Source organism: Canis lupus, chromosome 16, assembly GCF_048164855.1.
Source record: "Canis lupus baileyi chromosome 16, mCanLup2.hap1, whole genome shotgun sequence".
Lineage (NCBI taxonomy): Eukaryota > Metazoa > Chordata > Mammalia > Carnivora > Canidae > Canis > Canis lupus.
The window spans coordinates 35,116,513-35,139,160 of NC_132853.1; the positions used below are offsets into that span (position 1 = coordinate 35,116,513).

At 55.7% G+C, this 22,648-nt stretch overlaps 2 protein-coding genes across 5 annotated transcripts in view; one reads left to right on the forward strand and one right to left on the reverse strand.

Moving 5' to 3' along the window:
* Positions 1 to 22,648, reverse strand: part of PDK2 (pyruvate dehydrogenase kinase 2) — a 115,393-nt gene that overhangs the window by 88,139 nt on the left and 4,606 nt on the right. The gene's annotated exons all lie outside the window — the stretch shown is intronic.
* Positions 4,318 to 9,561, forward strand: DLX3 (distal-less homeobox 3). The gene is made up of 3 exons (XM_072780115.1): positions 4,318 to 4,839; positions 5,922 to 6,112; positions 7,690 to 9,561. Exons 1-3 carry the CDS (start codon positions 4,515 to 4,517, stop codon positions 8,035 to 8,037), a joined length of 864 nt encoding a protein of 287 aa, XP_072636216.1. The 5' UTR covers positions 4,318 to 4,514; the 3' UTR covers positions 8,038 to 9,561.

A 22,648-nucleotide genomic window follows, 5' to 3' on the forward strand; every position in this document is an offset into this window, starting at 1 on the left:
AATCTTGTTCCTTCTGATTCATCCCCACACAGCAGCCAGAGGAACCCTTCTAGAACCAAAACCCTACCACGTCTCTCCCCCGATTAAAGTCTTGCAGTGGTTCCCTGTTGCCTCTAGATAAAGCCCATTCTTCTGCTCTGGGGTTCTAAGGGTTCTGTGTTCTGGGTCTCTGGCTCCAGTCCAGCTTTACCTTTAACCAACCCTCCCCCAATGCTATGCCCCAGGCAGTCCCATGAGCCTTTGCAAAGACTTTTTCCAGAACTCCCTCCTTCCTCTTATCCCTGCTTTTCCTGGCTGAGTCTCACACATCCTTCAGGTGTGAGTTCAGATATCTTCCTGCCTCTATGTCGCGGCAGTGTGTGCTACATCTGTCCTAGTACATGTCACATGGTAGTAAAACTAGCTGCTTATGTGTCCACTTCCCCTGCTGGACCTTGGGCTCCATGGAGGGGGCATTGTGTCTGTCTTGTTCATCATTCCATCCCCAGCAGCAAGTAGAGCAGAGGCTCAGGAGGAACTTATTGGATGGATGAATGACTCCAGAAGACATCAAGTTTGCCAAGTGTTAGAGGTCTGGAGTGTATCTCCAAGGGATTTGGTGAGAAGGTAGAGGAAAGTTCTCCTTTGAGTGACAAGAATCAAAGAATTTAGAATCAGAGTTTGAAGGGACCTCAGAGGCCATCTAGCAATCTGCTTTTTTTTTTTTTTTTTAAAGATTTGTTTATTTGAGAGAGAGAGAGAGTGTGTGTGTGTGTGCAGGAGCAGGGGAAGGGGCAGAAGGAGAGGAAGAGGGGTAAACAGACTCCCCACTGAGTAAGGAGCCCAACATGGGGTCCAATCCCACGACCCCAGGATCATGACCTGAGCAAAAATCAAGAGTTGGACGTTTAACTGACCGAGCCACACAAATAATAATCCTTTTTTTTTTTTAATTTACAAATGAGAAACCTAAGGGCTGTACAAGGATGGGTGGGAGGAGGGAGAGGTGGCAGCTGCAGGATAAGGCAAGGTGATGATGAAAAGGGAATATTTCGTGCTGATAGGGCTCCTAAAATCGGTGAAGAGAATATTCCTTCTGAGGGTGATGGCAGGAGCTTTGCATGGAGCTCACTTCCAGGGTCTCCCCAGGGGAGCTGCACGCTGGCCTCCTAACATTGGCCACTAGATGGCGTCAGCTCCCCAGGCAAAGGAGAGAACAGGGCTGGCCCGCTAAGCTCCCCCCCTTGGAGCGGGCACTCTGTGAGCCCAGGTGCTGTGGCCATGCCCAGAGAGCATGATGCTTGGGCTCAGGAAACAGCTTGCTTCAACAGTACCTTTTCTCATGCCCAGGGAGAAGGACATTGGACTCTGACTTGGGCATCAGCCAGCACTGCTCCTCCCTCCACCAGCCTCCCAGAGGCCCCTAACAGACTGCCCTGCCTGCATCATCCTTCCACAGGGGCAGGACTCTGGCCTGGCGGACACCTGCTCATCTTGTTGGCCCAGATGAGGGTCAGTAGGTGGCACTGATCCCACTACATCCTCCAGCAACCTTGCCACCCTGAGCTTGCAAGTGCCTGTCTAAGGGCTGGTGGTTCCAGTTGTGCTGGCCTGACAGGCCCCTCTGAGACCACACATGGCCCTATCTGGGAAGGTTCTACTGCTCCTACCCTGGAGTGAGGTAGCTTGATGCCAGTGCCTGCTCCATGCCTCCCCTTTTTCTAACTCTGCAAGCACCCTTAGCCAAGATGATTCAGTCTCTCTCCAGTACTAGAGAATCTCAGTTATTCATTCAACAAACATCTATTGAGCACTGAGGTTTTGTGTGTCAGGACCTGCTCTAGGTATCTGGAAGGTAGTAGTGAACTGCCAGAAGCAGACCCTGGTGTCTTGGAGCACACGGTGCAATGGAGGACCAGATGCTAATCTCACTTTACCCAACAATTGTTGAATCACTAACTTAAGTCTTTAGCGCACTGTTTTGTCCATTTCTTTCAGACTTTCAGAGCAGAATGGAACACAGAAACTATGCTAATATAATCCCACCAGCACCACCACTCTTTCAGGATTCCAGACTCACTCACTGCTCACTTACTGAACTCAGGAGTTGGGGTGGGGGCAAGGAGAGAAAGGACCGACGCTTCTGTGAGGACCTCACGAGGAAGGCAGACTGGCTGGCTCCTGCCATCTCTGGATCACCTGGGCCTCCTTGCCTCAGTTGTGAATGAATGAATGAATGAATGAGCCCCTGAGAAGGGGCTTGCCACACGCCCTCCCTTTTCTGTGGGGAGCTGGGGTCTCCAAAACAGGTCCTGCCTGCCTCCCCCGCTCCTATCCTGGGAGGGGAGCCGGCCGGGCCAGTGCCCTCGCTGCCCCCAGCGCCTCGGGCTTTCTAGGCGCCCTTTTGGCAACAGAACAGAGGGCATCCAGAGCGGGTGGCAACTCGCCCCGCCACGGGCTCGGAGCGGCGCGCGATAGGCGCTGGGGGGACGCGGAGATAGACAGACAGATAGCGCTCCCCTCGCCCGGCCCCCGCCCCCACCTTTCCCACGCCGCGGCCTCCCCGGAGCGGCTCAGACCTGCGGGCCTCCTGCCCCTCGGCGGGGACCGGGGCCCTCTGCCTCCGCCATCTGCGGCCCCCGAAGCCCCGGGAGCCCCTGGCAGCCTGTCCGCGGAGTCTGACTTTGCAAAGGGGCACAGAGCCCCCCGCACACGGGTCTGCCAGGAGGAGGCGTCTACGAACGAAACCCCTCCCCCAGGCTCGGCGGGACTTGGGGGGACTGTAGTGCCCAGAACCGACCACAGGGTGGCGCGCTGGCACTGCGCGTCCTGGGTCGCGTTAGCCCCGCCGCGGGGCCGTGGAAGGGGACAGCAGCATTGATTGGGGCCGCCCTGTGTGAAGGCCAGGCGCGGCCAGGGACTGAGATTCGGAGAAGCTCCCCCTCCCCCCGAAGAAAGGCGGAGAGCAGAATTGGGGGTGGGATGCAGAAATGCCGTGGGCGTCGGGGACAACTTGGATGACTTTGCAGGCCAGATAGGACTTAGGAGCTGCCAGCGCGGGAAGGGGAGCCTCTCCAGGGCCTTCTCGGAGGCACAGGACTCAATGGAGCATCATGGTTCTTAGCTGCTGGAGACTGGAAAGGCGCTAAGAGATCCATACACATCTGCATACAACTGCACATTCATGCCGGACACCCCCTCCCATGGGCATCCACTCACACTGCTTCTACTCCCTCCCCACCCCACATGCACGCTCGCGCGCGCACGCACACACACACTCCTGCACTCTTGTGCATCTCTGTATACTGTGGAATACGTGAAACTCTTACACCACACACCCCGAGTACACCTGTCCCATATACCTGATCTCTAAAAATGCCTGCCTTCCCTAGTGTTGTCCCCAGTGCACAGAATCTGCCCCCAAACTTCTGAGGTACACAGAGAGCCAGGCTGTGTCCTACCCAGCCCCATGGGGACCCCAGGTCCCCTGCCTCCTCCAGCAAGCCTGGGCAATCTCTGAAACTGCATCACGGGACAGGTTATGCACCTCTGCCTTCTGCATAAGCCCCTAAATCCACACAACCTGCCCGCCACCCCAGTTAGCCCCCTACCTGTCTCTCCAACAGGACCCTCTCCATCCCATTATGACTTACACAGTCCCAAGGCACTTTTTCGTGATGGGCCCCTTTCTCTGTAAAGACATTCAAGATTACATTTTATGACTGCATTGCTGTAAATATATCAATATCATATACTCAAACATTTCCTTCAACCTAAAATGTCTTTCCCTCCTCTTTCGATTGTAAAAGAAATTAAAGTATTTTCGCGAGCCCTGCGTCCTTCCCACTCTGGGCACATTAGTCTGCCTGTCATTTGCATAGCGTACACACATACACCACCTTGGACCACCTCCCTCCACAAACACCCAATGGGCAAATTCCCCTGCTTCCCCATCGCACCTGAACCCACCTCCCAGCCGCAGCCAGGGAGACAGACAGACAAATCCTGGGGGCCCGGCAGAGACACCCTCCCCCCACTCCTCCCTTCAGAGACACTGGGGAGTTATCTGGACTGGGGACAGGGGCCGTAGAAGGAACAAGGTGTGTGTGTGTGTGTGTGTGTGTGTGTGTGTGTGTGTGTGTGTTTTGGGTAACAACAAAGAATGGGAGAGCGAGCGGAGAGAAAGAGAGAACGAAAGAGCGCAAGAGCATGTTTTGCCTCGAAGGCAAGACTTGCAGCCAATCAGAGCGCTGGAGCCTCCCTCCGCGACTCCACTATTGAGTCTATAACCGGCTGGCCGGGCGGAGCTGGCAGCATTTGACTGTGGCTTGGGACGCGACGAGACGCGCGCAGCGACCGCCGCGAGGCCAGCAATGGTCTAGGCGCCCTTGGCCTCCCCTCCCCCGAGACCCTGCGGGCCCTCCCCCCGGCCTCCGGACACACACCCCTGCCTGGTCTCCCGCGCCGCCTCCGCGCTCCTGCCCGCTTCGGTTCGGCGGCCCAGGCCAGCCCCGCGACGCGCGGCGCTCGCCAGGATGAGTGGCTCCTTCGATCGCAAGCTCAGCAGCATCCTCACCGATATCTCCAGCTCGCTGAGCTGCCATGCGGGCTCCAAGGACTCGCCCACCCTGCCCGAGTCCTCTGTCACCGACCTGGGTTACTACAGCGCTCCCCAGCACGACTACTACTCGGGCCAGCCCTACGGCCAGACCGTGAACCCTTACACCTACCACCACCAGTTCAATCTCAACGGGCTTGCGGGCGCGGGCGCTTACTCGCCCAAGTCGGAATATACCTATGGAGCCTCCTACCGGCAATACGGGGCGTACCGGGAGCAGCCGCTGCCCGCCCAGGACCCAGGTGAGGGCTGGGAGGGTTCCCCTGGGGAGAGAAAGGGAGGGATTGAAGCTCAAATCTAGGGAAGCGTCGGAGGGCGGGCTGCTGTCTAAAGTTAGACAAGGTGGGCTAGATGACCCCAGAGGGGACAGAGGACCTTCCAGTCCCCAGGCTGTGTGCGTGGGTCTCGGTGAGGATGGGGCCGGTGAGGATGGGGCCGGCTAGGGGAGGAAGGAGAGGAGGGTGGGGTGTCAGAGGACCTGCGAATCGAGGTGCTTTGGCGGCACGTCAGCTTCTCCATCGGGTTTCCGAGGGCTTGGGGTTCGGCAGCGGCAGCGGGGAACTGGAAGCTCCAGGGACACTCTGGATATGGGCGGAGGAGAGGAGGGGTATGGTGAGGGGGACCTAGTGAGGGAGACACACACACACACACACACACACTGAGAAGCAGAGACTGAGAAGTGGAAAAGTGAAAGAAAGAAAGAAAGAAAGAAAGGAAGAAAGAAAGAAAGAAAGAAAGAAAGAAAGAAAGAAAGAAAGAAAGAAAGACAGACCAAAAGAGAAACGTGGAGAGACCAAGTGAGAGAAAGGAATAGAAGAAAGGCCAAGAAGGGAAAAAAAGGAAGGAAAAGGGAGTCTGTACTGGGTTTGCAACTCCTCTGAGAATCTAAGACTATTCCAAAATGAAAAGTTTAAAACCCAGAAAAGGGCAGGCAGGAAGGACGGAAGGACGGAGAAAGGGCGAGAGAAGTGACCGCGGGCCGTGCGGGGCGAGCAGGGGTGGCCAGCGGGGGGGCGAGGAGCCCGGGAGGCGTCGGAGCGCAGCCGCGGCCGGCCTCGCCCGGGTGGCCGGCGCCGGGGACGGCGCTCTGGGGGAGCGGGGCGCGGAGCTGCGGGCTGGGGGGCGCGCGTCGTGGGCGGCCGCCGGGGCCGGGGCGGGTCCCGAGGTCCGGCTCCGGCTCGGTAGCCGCGGCAGACCGGCCGGGGCGAGGGCGGTGGAGCGCACAGCCAGGCAGCCCGGCGCGGGTCGGAGGGGGGGTGCCGGGAGGGCGCAGGGGCCGCAGGTCCAGGCTCAGCCGCCCCCCAACCCGGTGCGTTGCCCGCAGTATCCGTGAAGGAGGAGCCGGAAGCCGAGGTGCGCATGGTGAACGGGAAGCCCAAGAAGGTTCGAAAGCCGCGCACCATCTACTCCAGCTATCAGCTGGCCGCCCTGCAGCGCCGCTTCCAGAAGGCCCAGTACCTGGCGCTGCCCGAGCGCGCCGAGCTGGCCGCGCAGCTGGGCCTCACGCAGACGCAGGTCAGTGCGGGGGAGGGGGGGCCGCGCGGGACCCGGGGGCTCCCCCGGCGCCGCCGAACTGGCTGGCCTCTGAAATCCCCTGCAGGCCCTTGAAACCCTTGCCTGTGGATGGAAGGCCACCCCTCCCCCATGCCAAGTCTCAACTGCTGTCGGAAGTTTCTGCATTCAAACGTGTACAGGCGTGCGTATTTGTGAACCTGTGCAACTGTGTCTGTCTGCCGCAAGGAGAGGTATCCTCCCCTTACTCCAGACACCCTAGCTCGCACGCTTCTCAGCGTGTTTGTCTCTCACTTCAGAGGAGTCCACATCATGTCTTCCCCCACCCCAGGCCACGCATGTGCGTGTAGAAATGTATATACACGTGTATATGCATGTATATTTGCACACATGCTAATGGGTGTGTGTACCTGTGGGAATGGTGGCATAAGAAGTGTGACCTTTCAAGGGTCATTGTGTTCATAGATGGAGGGACACGTGTGCACAGCTGTGCACACTGGTGAGCACATGTACAAAAATGTATGCTTCTATCAAAACACTGCATTCATGCTCAGCACCCAAATGGTTCACCTGGTCCTCTGCCCCAAGCCAGGAAGGGAGATTTTCCACCAAAGGGGGATAGGAACTCAAAGATGAGCTCCCCTCTCTGCCCCCCAGCCTGTTCCTAAAGCCCCCAGCAGCCTGTCACTGCTCAGGGGTGGAGTGGCTGGTGGATGCCTGGCTCCCTGCAGGTGTTGACAGGCTGGCCTGGGTTGCTGCGTGGGGCCCAGTCCGCTGGGAATCTGGGTCACCCAGTGAGGAGCTGATTCATTGTTTGTACCAGTCATCGGGTGGGAGGAGCAGGAGGAGGGGGAGATACCCCAAGGGAAATTTGGGGAATCATGGCTCACCTGCTCCTAAGTCCCCAGGTCACCCCCATTAGCCAGCCCCAGAGCGCGTCTCCATGCCCTAGTGTGTGAACATGGGTGCCCCCGTTCGTGGGGCATTTATCTGGGTGCATGTGTGTATCTTTATAATCTGGTGTCTGAGTGTGAAGCTGTGAGTGGGTACATTCCTGCACATGGAGATGCTTATGTGGGTGTGTGTTTGTCTCTGTGTATCTGTGCACCTCTGCTTATGGGTTTCTAATGTGACCAAAATACCACAAACTGCCCATCCCCCACCTGGGCTGCCTTTTATTGAGTGCTTACTACATACCAGGCGGTCCTGAGCTCTTTATCTGTCCCAACTTATTTGAGCCTTGTGATGACCCCATCAAGTAAGGGCTGTCAACATCCCCATTTTGCAGATGGGGAAGGCAAGAATCAGAGAGGTTAAGTAGCTTGCCCAAGGTCACAACACACTTAGTACGTGGCAGAGTGGAATGTAGACCCAGGCAGTAGAATGTTCCTAACTGCATTTTATCCCAGATAGAAAAAAAGATGCTGGCCCGGGAGTCAGGACACCTGGGTTTTGCCTGGATCTTGTGTGTAACATGGGGTGCTGGACTTGCCATCTCTTGGCTGGGTCCCCTTGGGGTTTTCACGAAGCATCCTGAGAGGCTAACTAGCTCCCCCTTTTTTCTCCCCCGCCCCATGCAGGTGAAAATTTGGTTCCAGAACCGCCGCTCCAAATTCAAGAAGCTCTACAAGAATGGGGAGGTGCCCCTGGAGCATAGCCCCAATAATAGTGATTCCATGGCCTGCAACTCACCGCCGTCACCTGCCCTCTGGGACACCTCCTCCCACTCCACTCCGGCCCCTGCCCGAAGTCAGCTGCCCCCACCGCTCCCATACAGTGCCTCCCCAAGCTATCTGGACGACCCCACCAACTCCTGGTACCATGCACAGAATCTGAGTGGACCCCACTTACAGCAGCAGCCGCCTCAGCCGGCTGCCCTGCATCACGCCTCCCCTGGGCCCCCGCCCAACCCTGGCGCTGTGTACTGAGCACCCACCTGGCCTGAACCTCCCACGAAGGACCCGGGACCAGGCAGAAGGCGCCTCCGTCCTAGCCGACACTCAGGAATCATCGAGGAGCACAGGGGAAAGGGCACCCCCTTTCCCCCTTCCCTTGCCCCTTTCTCCAGGGACCCAAGAGCTTCCAGATGAAATTTGCATGGACCAAGGATGTCCCCTGAACCTCCCTACCCCTGCCTAGAGACTGGGGTCCCCCTCCAAATGTTGGGGCACTCCAGCTGGGACAGCCGCTCCCCTTCTGCTCCAGGAGCCTGGATTGGCTTTCAGTGGCCCATCACCTTCCAGCTTCTAAAATTTAGTGCTCATTCTGCAGACTGGAGACCTTGGGGACCAAGGAAACTGCAGAGCGTTTGCAGGTCAGGCCTGGGCTGGGGCCCCGGGCACCGTGGATCCCGGCACCTGCTAGGCTTGGTCCCTCCTAAGCCACTCGTGGCTCCCCACGTCCTGAGCATCCCCTCTGCCAAAAAGACATTGGACCTCATGACCAGGACTCAGGGTGGGGATGTCAACCAGACCCCAGCCCGTGCTTCTAGCCCTCATTTCAGATTTGAGGGTTAAACCAAAGAACCCCCCCCCAAGTGAGGGAATCTTTTAATATCTGTGGCTTTAGAGGGAAGAACTCAAGGAGCCATCTCTCTCCTCTCTCCCTCTCTGTCGGGAGAGGGGCGGTGGGTCTCAGGTGCCTTTCCTAAGGACCCATTTCTTCCGTGTACAGGACTTTGCACAACTTTGGTTTTAAAAGCTGTTGAAAACTAGGAAAACAATGGGCATTGTTAACCGATAGGACCAATCTCCCCTGCGTGGGCGCCTCTGCTCTGCCACCCCCACTCACCTCTTCCTCTCCTCCAGAAAGATGGCAGTTTGGGCGCCAAACCCCAAGTCTCCAAGGAAACATGCCAGGCAAGACAAACCCCCAAACATCCCGTTTCCGGTGACTTTGGAAACAGATTGCTCCCACAGATGGAGAACGGCGGGTGAGGTGCATGGGGCAGAGAGGGGAGGATGACAGCTCCGTGCCTTTAGGGGTGAGGGGGTGGCTGTCTGGAGGGCTAGTAGCACCGCCCCTCCTTGGCCCAGACATCCCCCCCCCCCCCCCGGAGCTAACCTTCCTCCACCCTGATGTGGTCAAACATTGAAGAAAAGGGGGAGGTGGAAGACTAGCTATATATATATATATATATAGTATGTATTTTTTTTTTAAGAGCAACAGAGAGAAGCAGCCTCCTCCCTACTGTGGTTTCCTATTTATGTGGTCCTTTCCTCCTGGACATACCTGCCTGTGCGTTGTGAGCAGAGAGAAACAGGGGTGTGGGCTCCGGCTGGATTTGGGTTGGGTGGGAGTGCAGGAGCAAAGAGAGACCTGGTGGATCTCAGAGTCCCACTCCGGGGGGGGGCAGGAACGAAGCCAACTCCCACTCCCTCCCAGGCTTCTCATTTCTGCTTTCTTACTGGACCCATCTTTATATATAACGTTAATAAAAAAGAAGAAAATAACCACTGAGCTCTTTGAACTGGAGGCTGGAGGCAGACAGCTCTCGGGGAGGGCCTGGGAGTTGGGGAAGGTGTTGGATACAGAGAGGCCTTGGAGCCTCCAGGGGCTCCCAGGGGACTCAGAGCCCTGAGGATCCACTACTGGGACTCTGGGCTCAAGGGCCGGGCTGGGCCTGGCCCCTGGTGGCAGGTGCTCCTGACCCTGAGGTTGCCCCCAACTCGGGCAGGTCTGGGTGGGTGGGAGGCTCCCAGCCGTGGCCTCCCTGACTCCACTCTGCTTGGCAGCTTGGCGTTGCCTGCCAGCCAGCTGCCTTCCGCCACTGCTGCCGCCGCGCCGCCACCGCCGCCGCCGCCAGGTCACCTCAGGGCTGCTCTTTGATCTTGGGCTCACACGCAGACATGCTTGCACACGCGTGTAAACCCCCTGCCTCCACGCCCAGGCACTCCCCAGTCCCTCACTCTCTGGTCTGTTCCAGCTTGGGGTAAGGGTGGGGCCTCAGGCAGGGGGAACACCACTGCTCCCACAGCTGGCAGGGACCCCAGCTCAGGCCGGGGATCCAAGCAGGATGATGGAAGCAAACAGATGAAGGGGGTTCTGTGTTTACCTTCTCAGGCTCGGGCCCTGACTCAGAGCCTTCTTGCTACTGCCACCGACCGCCTGGGCCAGCACTGCTCCCACCCTCCCCTTCTAGCTGCTCAACTCCAGGACCGAGTCAGGGAGCCGGCTGTGGTAGAGTGGAGGGAGGCGTGTGAGTGACATATGTTGTCACGGGTGGGGACAGTGTGAATGCGTGCACATGCTGGGGAGCTACCCCTCTCTCTTGTACACATGTACCAAGACACATGGTGACATCTCTTCCTCCTCACACCTCTGTGGACTCCGGCTTGGAGCAAACATGCCATCATCTGTAGGCAGATACACAGACACGAACACACACCTGAGACCCCTTAGCGTCACACAAACGTACAAAGCTGTGACACTCGGAGAGACAGGGCCCCCCAACACACAGGTGCCCAAACACACATTCCCCAAGTCACCCCGGAGTTACACACAGGTTTGTGCACACACACAGACATACAGGAGACAGAGGCAACTTCTCATATTGGAAAAAAGTCTTGGATTGAGAGCAACACCACCCAGCAGCCCAGGTCACCCGGCTCAGCCCGAAACCTCCCTGTGAGGCCCTCAGTTTCCTCATCCGTCAAATGGGGACAACAAGCCTCGCCCTGTTGGCCTCTGGAGCTGTTAGGAGGCATCAAGCAGAATACAAAGTGAGAAGTCAGAAGGAAAGGTCTCTGGGTCTCCCCGAGGACCTCAGTAGACAGCTCTCCAGGGCACCTGGCCCAGGGGTTCTCCGGGCTGGGTTCTAGAACAGTGGGGAGCCCCCACCACCACCTGCCAAGCCCCACTGCACCCCTCTCCCTCTCAGGAGGCCAGCCTTCCCTCCCCCCGGGCCTGAGGGAGGCGGAAGGGAGGAGGGCCTTCCGCCCACGGACTCCGGCCGGGCTGGCAAGGGTTAAGTGGCAGCTGCCAGGCGGGGCTGTGCTGAGCAGTTTGGTTTGAGGGCTGCGTGCAGGCAGGAGCAGCGAGGCGGCAGCCGGGCAGACTTGCTGGAGACACTGCATTTTATTAGGGCTGGGCTGCCAGCAAAGGGAGGGAGAGGGAAAAAAAGGGCAGAAAGAGAGAGGAAGGAAGGAGGAGGCTGGGCAGGCAGGCGGGCGGGCGGGCTGCTGCGGGATGAAAGGATGTTGTAAGCTCCCTAATTCCTCCCAGCTCATCCCTGCTCTGTCAGGCTGGATTAACTGCCCGGGTGACCTCCCGCGAGGGTCAGCCCCACCCCTGACCTCCCCTTCCTCCTCTCCTCACCTCCAGGCCTCGAAGCTCGCCCTCCCCACCAGCCCTGGGCCAGGGATGCAAAGAAAAGGCTTGTGGGGGGGCACCTGGCAGGGTGCCAGGGTGGGGCTGCTGAGCCCATCTCCTGCCAGGTGCTTCTTGACTACACCCCTTGTCTCCTGACAAGCTTTGGGGAAGAGGGGGAGGCTAGGGCACCCCAGTCTGCCTTGCAGGGGGTGCTGGTCACTGCTCTCCAAACAGCTGACGTTCGCTACAGTCCTGCTTTGGGCCAGGCATTTGGCACGGGACCCTCAGTGGGCGGGGAGGTGGGTGATATAGGACCCATTCTTCAGATGGGGAAATTGAGGCTCAGTGAGGTTCAGTCTCTGTCAAGCTCACATAACTAATATGTGGCCATGCTGGGATTTGCACCCAGCTCTGTCTGGAGAATGGGTGCTCTTAATGGGCTTTCCTGCCGCTCAGATTACTAAGGAGCCCCAGGGCAGAGCGTCAGAGAGCTGGAGCCCAGCCGCTTCCACTCCACCCACCCCAGCCTGACAGCCCTCCTCCCCAGGCTCTTCCCTGGAGGAGACAAGGAGGGGGAGGGGCTGGTCCTAGGAAAAGCTTAATGCTGCCGTCAGGAATGTGTGCACTGGAGTCAGCTGACCTGGACTGAAGCCTGCCTCCACCACTTCAAGGGCTGGGTGATCTTGGACAAGTCACTTTAAACTTCTAAGCCTCAGTTTCCCCATCTGTAATGTAGGGATAATGCCACCTGCCTTATAGGGTTGTTGAGAGGATTAAATAGGATAATGTGAGTAAAATGCTTAACTAGGTACCCAGCACAGGGTGAGTACTGCTCAGTTCATCAGACTTGCTGTTGACGATGGTAATGATGGTGATGATGGTGCTGATGGTGATGATGGTGACGATCGTGGCGGGGGAGAAGGCACTGACTCCTCACCTTGCTTCCTGCCCTCTCCTGCCCTTCCATACCCCCAATTCAAACTCAAGCCGCTGGCTGCCCTAGATCCAGCCATCTCGAAGAGGAGTCAGTGTGCTCCCCAAAAGAGTAAATCAGTCAGTAATCATTGAGCATCTGCTCCATGCCAAGCAGTTCCAGGAGCCAGCACAACTGATGCCCAAAGCCTGAGGAAGGGAGGCACACACCTGTCCTAGGTGCTCTGGGCTAGAAGCGGGGCCAGTCCCAGAGAGGCCCCCAGCCAGGCAGACCCAACACAGTATGGAAGACTGGAGGGGCTGTCAGGGAAAGGGCAGGGGCAGAGGGTGGGAAGGAGTCCCGGGAAGGCGCCTGGAAGAGGTAGCGTTTGAATTATGCCTTGAAAGAAGGATGTCAGCAAGAAGGCAGAGCGGGGCCTGGGAACACTCTCCCTGGAGCATCACCTATGGAATAATTCCCCTTCCAGGACTCAGGGTGGAGAGGAAGGAGGCTCATGGGAGAGCTCCAGGCTGCCTAGAGGGCTGCTGGAGGAAGGGCAGCATGGATCCAGAAGGACCCTAAGTCCTTCTCCGGATGCTGGATGCCAGGCTCAGAGAAGGGCAGAATCTGGCAGTTTCCAGCCCCTCCAATGTGCTGGCAGCTGCCCTGACACTATGAACTCAGAACTCAGGCAAAGGAAGCTACCTGCCCCCCTTCTGGGAGGACACAGCCCCTGCCCTTCCCTGTCCCGAGGCCCTTCCCTTATGAGGCCTGGACAGAGGATCCTAGAGCTCTCACCTCCGTTCAGCCTGCATACACCATTTGCCTCAGCAACACACCATCACCACCACTTACTCTTCAGTCCAGGAGAGGCCCCACACCTCCATGGGCAAGGGGTTCCATGCTCCGAGATAGGACCCAGCCCCTAGGTGAGGGCTCTGGTTGGCTAAGGGAGGCTGCAGGAGTTGCATTAACCAAGCCTGGAGGGCATGGAAGAGGAGGGAAGGGGAGAGGAGGCAGAGGGGAGAAGAGAGAGGGGAGGAGAACCCAGGGGGAGGGGAAGGGGGCGCCTGCAGCCAGCACCCTGGCCTCTGTTTTTCCAGCTTTAATTGCAGCGTTAATCACCTTAATAAGCTGTTTACCAGCCACCCAGCAGCCTGAGACTGAGAGACTTAGCAGCCAGAAAGTGCTTGGAGATGAGTTTCCCCGGCAGCCCCAGGGAAGGGGAGGCAGTGCTGATTGGGGGAACCTGGCGAGGTGGGGGGCGGTGGCTGGGGGCAGAGGGGGCAGGTGGGAGCTGGTGGAGATGGCTGGGGCCAGAGAGTCCGGAAGGCCAGCCTGCAGTTCTTCGAAGAAGAGGCCCAGCCCCTTCCCACAGAAGCCCTGGAGTCAGCTCCTTGGGCCCACCTTCTCTGAAGTCCAGCTCCCAGGCAGCCCCCTCTTTCTCCTTTGTCTCTCAATAGGCAGGCTGTGCTGGTCATGACCAGCAGGGTGACTTTCCAGATCCCAATCCCCAGTTCTGTGGAGGCATCCGTGCCTCTCCCCGCATCCCCGTTTTCACTGCCTTGTCCCCAGCTCACAGCACCTTGAGAGGATCTGACATGGGGGTACAGGGGGTGAGGGCAGGGTCCTGGGCATGCTCACCAGGACATGCTCCCCGCTCCGATGCCCAGCACAGGCTGCAGGAGCAGGATGTTAAGTGAGCACTGAATAAAGGAGGTGATAGAGCACTTGGGTCCCTCACACAAACCCTCTTGGCTTTGGTTCCTGCTCCCATCAGATGAGGCTGAGCCCCTGTGAGGGGGGAATGATAACTGTCCCTGTCTTTCGGCTCTTGGGGGTTCAATGAGACCAGGAGAAGAAAGCCCAACACCCAATCGCTGTTCCTGAGCTACCACAGGAGCTAACAGGGATTGCGCCCTCCCTGCACATCATCTCATCTAATTGTTGGGAAGCAGCCCCGGAGAGAGATGACGTGACCTGCCCAAGGTCACACAGTAAATGAGGGACAGTGCTATGAGTGCCTGTGGGGGCTCCTCTGCCTAGTAGCCGTCCACAGCTGGGCAGGCACTACCAAGTGGGCTCTGGAACCCTGGCCTCCAGACTGCAGATCCGAGAATGTTTTCTGGATGATGAGTGGGTCAGACCTAATGATCTGAACACCCCCCTCCCAGGGTCTGCAATTGCTGTAGTTCACAGTCCTGGTGATTTTGGAGGCTTCTGCTGAGGGTAGGGGGGAAGTGTAAAATTGGCCTGTTGGGCCCCTTGGAGCCCTGAAAAGCTCAGAGGCCCTGGAAGCACTTGGGAAGAGTCTGGAATCTGGTGGCTACTCTGTCCAAGGTTGGCAGTCCAAGAGAGGAGGGGCTCAAGGGTGCAAGGGGGACCAGAATAAGCACCCTAGGAGGAGACAGACTGGGGAGGGGGCCAAGAGGGGGCGGAGCCCGGAGGCTCAAACTTCTTGGTTGTCTCCTGGGGCGAAATGGAGCAGGATTGGAAATGTCTGCTGAGTAAGCAGGACATGGAGACTCCACACCCTGGAAGATTAGCTGGTACGGGGGAGGGGGCGTCCCCCCACCCCAGGCAGTCCAACTTGAACCTGGCAAAAGGAGGCAGTGTGCCCTTCCCTGTGCACTGAGACTGCCTGGCCACGTCATGCACCGCGTGTGGCACTGTCCCACACCCATCCCTGGGGCCAGACAGGCCTGCCCTGAGCTCTGGGATCACTCATGGGGGAGGTGGGGGAGAGAGAGACATACCCTCAGCTAAGGGAGGGTAGGGAGGAAGCTGAGGAAAACAGGAGGCCAGAGACAGTAGAGTCTGGCTGGTAAGGAAATAGACCAAGAGAAAATTGCTTCCAAGCACAGACTCAGATCCTCGAAAGATCTAGGCAGGGAGGATGCTGAGAATACCTACTGTGCACCAACCCTTTGCCAGGAGCTTTCATGGGTATTGTCTCATTTGATCTTCTTGACTGCGTGGAAAAGTTAGTGTACTTTTTGTTCCATTTCACAAGTAAGATCATTGGGGCTCAGAGAGTTTCAGTAGCTTCCCCTAAAGTCACTCAATGAATTTGAAGCAGGGTCCAGCCTTCTGATTCCCTGATCCATGGGCCTCTTACCATCCTCAAGGCCTCCAATAGTGAGGTGGAGAGGAGTATAGAGGGGGTCAGGCTCAACCTTTCCCCTTGTTATCAGACTGGCTTTGTGCCCTTAGGGACACTGGGATTGTCATTCCGTAGACTAGGACACACAGGTCCAAACAGGCACATGTATGCGCACTCCTGAGCTCAAACCCTGGTTTTGACACTTACTAGCTGTGTAACCTCAGGTAAGTCACCTGCCCTCTGAGCCTCCCTTTCCTTTATCTATAAAATGGAGCTAATCATACCTATCTTACAGGGCTGCTGAGGAAATGCGATTATACATATAAAGGGCTTAGCACATAGCATGGCACTGTGATGGGAGCTCAACAAACTATATTATTAGTTTTCAATGAAAGCAGCCTGTGTACATGTAGGACACTCCTCACTTGGCCTAGAGAGTTCTAGGCACCCTCAGTGGGCCCAAAGTTGACCCTTCCTCCTCTGAGTGGGGCAGAGCTCTCATACTGGGAATTCCTCCTTTTTTTTTTTTTTTTTTTTTTAAGATTCTATTTATTTATTCATGAGAGACACAGAGAGAGAGCCAGAGACATAGGCAGAGGGAGAAGTAGGCTCCCTGTAGGGAGCCCAATGAGGGACTCGATTCTAGGGCCCCAGGATCATGCCCTGGGCCAAAAGCAGACACTCAACCACTGAGCCACCCAGGTGCCCCAGAATTCCTCCTTCTACTGGGAAATTGCTTTCTCCATTCTGATCTAAGTCTGTCATGCCTCATATATAATGGAAGGACAGCCACCGAGGATAGAGCCATGTGTTGGTCTTTAGTGCCAACAGAAGAGAAGAGGGCAGAGGTTAATATTTTTCAGTTAGGAATCAGCTGCTCTCCACACCTATATACTTACAGTACTGTATTATTTTGTATTTACATTATAACAGGAGAATTTTCCCTTATTAATTGTGAGAGAACAGCTACTGATGTCTTTTTTTTAAAAAAAGATTTTATTTATTTATTCATGAGAGACACACACAGAGAGAGGCAGAGACATAGGCAGAGGGAGAAGCAGGCTTCCCACATGGAGCCTGATGTGGGACTCGATCCAGCATCCCGGGATCAGGCCCTGGGCCAAAGGCAGACGCCCAACTGCTGAGCCACCCAGGTGTCCCAGCTACTGATGTCTTATATATATCTTATATCCAGTCACTCTACCAAATTTTCTTTTTTTTCTTAAGATTTTATTTATTTATTCATGAGAGACACAGAGAAAGAGAGAGGCAGATACACAGGCAGAGGAAGAAGCAGGCTCCCTGTGGGGAGCTGGACTCAATCCCAGGACTCCAGGATAATGACCTGAGCCAAAGGCAGAGGCTCACCCACTGAGCCACTCAGGCACCCCTCTACCAAAATTTTCTTAATTCTGATTTTTTCTTCCCCTAGTCTCTTGAGTTTTCTAGGTGTACAATCAAATATCAGTAAAAAAGGAATGGTTTGACCTCTGCTTCTTAACTTAGTAGAAGGAATTCCAGAATAATAGGAGGGGTAGGCTTTCATGAATGCAGAAGTCAGGGGCCCCATGTGCCTCTGCATTAGCTCTGAGCCAAGCACCTGCTGGATGGTCTCACCTCTTCAGGTACCTGCTGTCCGGGGAACACAGTCAGATACCCTCATCCTGTAGTCAGTCTCCTGTACAACTTCCTTCCCTCTTCTCAAAGCAGCTTTGATGCAGCCCACCACTCATGTTGCTGGGTTTCTGGGGAAGACAACCAGACTAGAGTTCTGCTCACAGGTCGAGAGCAACAGAGGAGCAGGGGTGCTTGGGCAAGATCTCTTATGGACGGAGAAAGTGTTTCTTGCTTGGTGGTCAGTGATAGTGATGATAATTAATCTTTGCTGAATCCTTACTCTATCCTAGTACCATTTGTGTTTTCATTCATATAGTCCCCACCGCAACTCTGTGAAGACCGTGCTATCATTATCTTAATTTTCCAGTTGAAGAAGGTGAGGTACAGAGAGGTTAGGAAACTTGACCCAAGTTCAGAGTTGGATTTGAACTCAGGCATTGCTTCTTTATTATGTTATATTCCTGGAGATAGAACTGTCCTCTTCACCATTATGTGGTAAGCTGGTAATCAGGGGAGAATTTAGGTGGGTGGGGGAAGAGGGATACTTTGGGCACCAAATTTGTATGGCCAAGGTGAAGAGATAAGTCAGCGTATCCCCTGGCATACTTGGTATATTTCACAACGTACCAAGAAGACACTCTCTGTCTCCATGACCTTCTGAGATATTTTGATCATTATCCCCACCCCATCAGTGAGGAAATGAAGACCCGGGAAGGTAAAGTGACTGGCCCAAGGACTTTGAGCTATATGTCTGCATTCCAGAGACTCCAAGAAGTCTCCCCAGAGGAGACAGATTTTATTTTTCAAGGAGCCAGGAGGAATAATTCTTATTGCACAGATGGGCCTGCCAAGGGGCTGGGAGTGGGAGGGATCCAAAGCCAGGGATGAGTCCTAGGGCAGACTCAGGCTTCAGAAAAGGAGGCAAGAGGACTTGAGGAGGTCACAATTGGTGGATCCAGCTGATCCCCCTGGGCTTGGGGAATGTGACAGGAGCCCAGCAGAGGCATGTCAGGAGCCTCCTGCAGTCTGGCTTCCCTCAGGATCTGTTGGAGCAAAGAATTCCTGGTGGCTCCAGGGCTGGGAGGAGGAGTTTGCAGCAGGCCCCAGCTTGCAGAGACAGAGAAAGCAACCGCTGAGTTCAGCCCTAGAGCAGTGGACTAGTGGCACAGCAGTCAGCATGGTGGGCAGTGGGAAGCATGGGACCTGGACAGGCATTACATGCCCTCATCTATAGTCAGACCTCAGTCCAACCCCATACACTGAGGCCCTCCACCTCAAAAGAGGGTTAGGAGAGGGGTGGTCAGGCAGAGGAAGGAACCATGGAGTGGGGGAGCCCCCAGTCTGAGAGGGTAGGACAGTGCCCTGTTCTCTGGCAACCCAGTCTGAGGGAGGAGTCCCAAGGGGTCAGGCAAAACAGGACAGGGAAGGTGATGATGGGAGTGGGCTTCTAAGCTGAGGGGATTCCTGAGCAGAGGGGGAAAGAATGATGCTCCCCAAAGTGCCTCATGATCTCAACTGAATAATTTGATGCCATGCTCCTGGCCTCATGATTCGGCCTGTATGTTCTTCATTAGCTTGAAGTGGGGAGGATAAGAGTGGGGGCCACAGGCCAGAGTGGAATTCCTCATGCTAGCCAAAGGGTCTTTCTTCCATCTGACCTGAAATTCAACTGAACTCTAAAGGGGGATGGCTCAGATGTGGCTGAGAGGAATATATTCCACATATATTCCATAGAGAGTGGCACCCTCCCCTGGAAATGAAGTCATCTCTCCATTTTTGGGGCCAGAGAAGCTGAAGGCCTGGCACTGTGAGGCGTTGAATCAGAATCCTTGATGTTTGGAGGAAGCCTGGGGCCAACTCCTTTCCCTTCCCGGGCTGGCCAGACATGTCCCCCCAGGATGCCAATGGGGTTGAGTACCTTAGAGTCATCAAGCTATGGGGTTGGCAAGAAATGCTGAATGCGTCTATTCTGATGAGGGAAGCAAAGCCCTGTACCCAGGAGCCTCCAGTCTGATGGGAGACAGGCTCTGCCTTACAAAGCTCCAGACTGGCGCGGAAAGCGGCGGTGGACACATTTCAACCACTATACACATGCGCACACATGCACACACACACACACAGGATTTGGCAAGAGAAATTATCTGGGCTTTGAGAGGGTAGGTCACTTGCCCAAGGTCACAGCAAGCAGGGACAGAACAGCACTTCCCTCATCACCCTGTGATCACCCTTCCTCCCTGGGGACTCACTCTCCCAAGTGGGCGGCATCTGGTGGGGATATATCAGAGAGGATGTCTTTGGGCTCCCGGGCCTTGGCTGGAGTTGATGGCCATGTCTGGGAGCCGTGGATGTGCCAGGAAGGGCTAGTGCAGGGGCTCTCGCTAGAGCTCAGGGAAGGAGGGAGCCAAGGCTTCAGGGAACAAAGAAAATAAAGTCATAATAAAATTACTGGGTTTCTGTGGCCATTCAGTCTCCCTCCCCAACTGCTCACCAGGGAAATACTCCCTCGAAATAGGAGACAGAGAGCTAGGAAAACAGGCCAGAATGAGAGGAGAGTGGGAGGAGAGAGAGAGAGACAGAGAGAGAGAGAGAGAGAGAGAGAGCGAGCTGTCCCCACTCCGCACACACTCACACCCCAGGAAGCTAGTCTGTGTGTTTCTGCGTATGTTTCTGTTTCTGCATGTGCTTAATATGTTTAAGCCCCCAGGCCTCTCCTCAGCTCACCCTGTGTGTCATACTTCTCGCTGTGAATATGTCACCTGTGAGCGTCCGTGTCCAGATATGACCACAGCAAGGCCTGGTGCACATGCACTCGTGCATGTCTCTGTGCAGATCTGCCAACTACCCATGTGCAACGGTATGTCTGCCCACCTGTGCGTGCACCTTCTTCAGTGGAAATAGGTGTGCACTGGTGAAGTCCCCGTACTGGGGGTCCCCACATCTGCTGTCTCTGTGCATGGTCTCGGGCTTTTGCATTTTGAGAATGGGGATAGAAGGGTCTTTAATCTCCCCTGAACCCATCTGAGCTGGCCAGGAAAGAGGGAAGTGGAAGGCTTGGAGAGGCCATGACTTTTTGAACTCTAGGCCTTTTCATCTTGGAGAGGAAGAGACAGTGGTCACCCTGGGGGTGGGGGTGGGACTCAGTGGCTCCCCCAGGGTCCAACAGCCAGGCTTCTCAGAGAAGGGATGGGGCAGGGGCTGGAGTAGAGAGAAACTGGAGCTGGAGTCCTTCCTCTTACCCCTCCTTGGGATGAGAGAAGCAAGGAAAGATAGGACAGAGAAGGGGAGGCGGGAAAGAGAAAGACTTTGGGGGGTCAGAGAATTTTTCTTTTCCGCTATTAACTGCTAAAACATTTCTCACTTCCTGGAATAGGGGCTTCAGGTAAGAGGGGGACCCTAGTCCCTTGAAAACCAGTTGTCTGTGGGCAGGGTTCAGAGGGGTCTTTGCAGAGGCCTGAAGCCCCCCTCTTCCCCTCTGTCTCAGCTCCCTGCTCCTCCCTTCCACCTCTAGTCCCTCCACCCCATCCCCTTCCTAGGCCATAGGAGTCCTGGCAAGGAAAGGGTTATCCAGGTGAATGGGGTGGGAAGCACCTGCAGGATGCTTTTCTGAAGGAAGAGGCATCCATGGCCCTGAGGACAGAAAACTGAGAGGAGATTTGCCACCACAACAATGGAAAGAATTGAGCTGAGACTCTAGGAGAACTAGCAAGCATCTGATGGGGGAGGAGGGAGAGTGGGTACATCATCACCTCCTGGGAAGCAAGAAGTCAGTGTGGCCTCCTCTGGCCTTTCCCCTCTCTACCCACATCCCTTACACTTTCTGCGGAAGTCCTGCATCTCCAAGACCCCGTCTACACAGGCTGTAGCCACCCGGATAACATTCCATTGACTCTGGATCCAATCCCAGAGGCAAGTTCAGGCATCCAAACTCAAATGAGGTTTGGAGCTGAGTAATCAGCTGCTCGGGCTCTGCGGACATTTTGTCGGGAAGGACCGGCTCCCCACCCCCACCTTGCACAGCAGATTTGGGGCTGGGGGAGGGTTGGTCTGTCACTCCCGTGTCTTCCCAGCCCCCTCCCACCACTGCCTTCTCCCACTTCCCACCTGCAAGTAATTTGGCCAATGGGAGGGCAGTTAAGATTGCAGTGTGGAATCCCTCTAGATCTGTGTGTGTTTGGTGGGGAGGGGCTCCCTCCTTCCCCCCCCAGACCCCCGTGCACCCTTTTCCTCTTCACGGCAGCAAATTACTTGTAATTATCTCACATTGAAAACCTTCAGGAGCTGCTCCCAAAATTGCTTTAATTGAATTAATTGAATCTCATTTTGTTGGGGGAGAGGATGGGGGGCTGTCTTAAAATAGCATATGGGGTGAGGGGAGGGAAGCCCCAAGTCAGCTTTTCCCGTGGTTGAGACCCTTGTAGGTGAGAGAGTGTGCTCTGGCTTCCCTATTCCCATCCTCTGGTCTCTGCGGATTCTAGACGCCTTTCTGCACTTAGGACCTCGCCTGTGCCCTGCTTTCAAGTGGTGGTGACAAGGAATTGAGACACCTAGGTGGCTCAGTGGTTAAGTGCCTGCCTTCACGCCCCGGGGCATGATCCCAGGGTCCCACATCAGGCTCCCTGCATGGAGCCTGCTTCTCTCTCTGCTTGTGTCTCTGCCTCTCTGTCTTTCATGATTAAATAAATAAAATCTTAAAAAACAAACAAACAAGGAATGCATGTAGGTCTCAGAGCCTGTTCCTCCTCCCTACCCTGAAGTGGGGGCGGTGGCAGAGAGGTGAGAGGTGAGAGGTGAATGGATGGCAGTGGCAGTATGAACTCACCCTGGCCGTGACCCCTACTCCCCAATAATCACACCACAGTCATAAATGCCATTTGTGAAGCGCGTACTATGTTCCAGGCACCATGTCAAGCATGTTACAAGCACTATCTCACCTCATCATCACAGCTACACTGCAAGGCTGGTCTATTAGCATTCCCAACTTAGTGTGGAGGAAAACCAGGTTCAGAGAGGGGTTAGGTAACTCGCCAAAAGTCACACAGCAGAGCTGGACTCTGGAGGCTCAAACCACTATTCTTAACCACTCAGTTTGGCCCCCTGCTTCGTTATTGACCCAATTTTCCCAGAGGAGAGTCTTCATGGGAAACCACCATGAAGCTTCTATAGCTCAGAGGGCTTGAGGGAGGTGAATGGGGCACACCCCCCTGGGCCTTCAAGCCCATCCCCACCCAGGAGCCCAGGGAGGTAAGGCCAACTCCCAAGTGGAAAGGACTCCCTCGTTTCCCCTGGAAAGGTCAGGTGGATGGTGGTAGGGAAGGGGGGCAGCTGGCCTCTGGCTGGGAGAGTAATTACACTCCTTCTGCTACTTAACTTTACAACCTGGGCTGTTGTTTTAACGATGCGACTCGTGTTGGGCTGTCCAATTAATCTCGCCTTTGGAGGCTTTCCGAGATGGGGCGGTAGATCTTATCTTGGATCTGTGGAAAGAGGAGTGCAACCTGCAGTGGGAGGAACAGCCTCCCTGAGGGCCTGTGGCCTCAGAGAAGACCCAGGGGAGGGACCCGGGGCTGGGGCCTGTGAGCCTGCAGAGCTGTGGGTT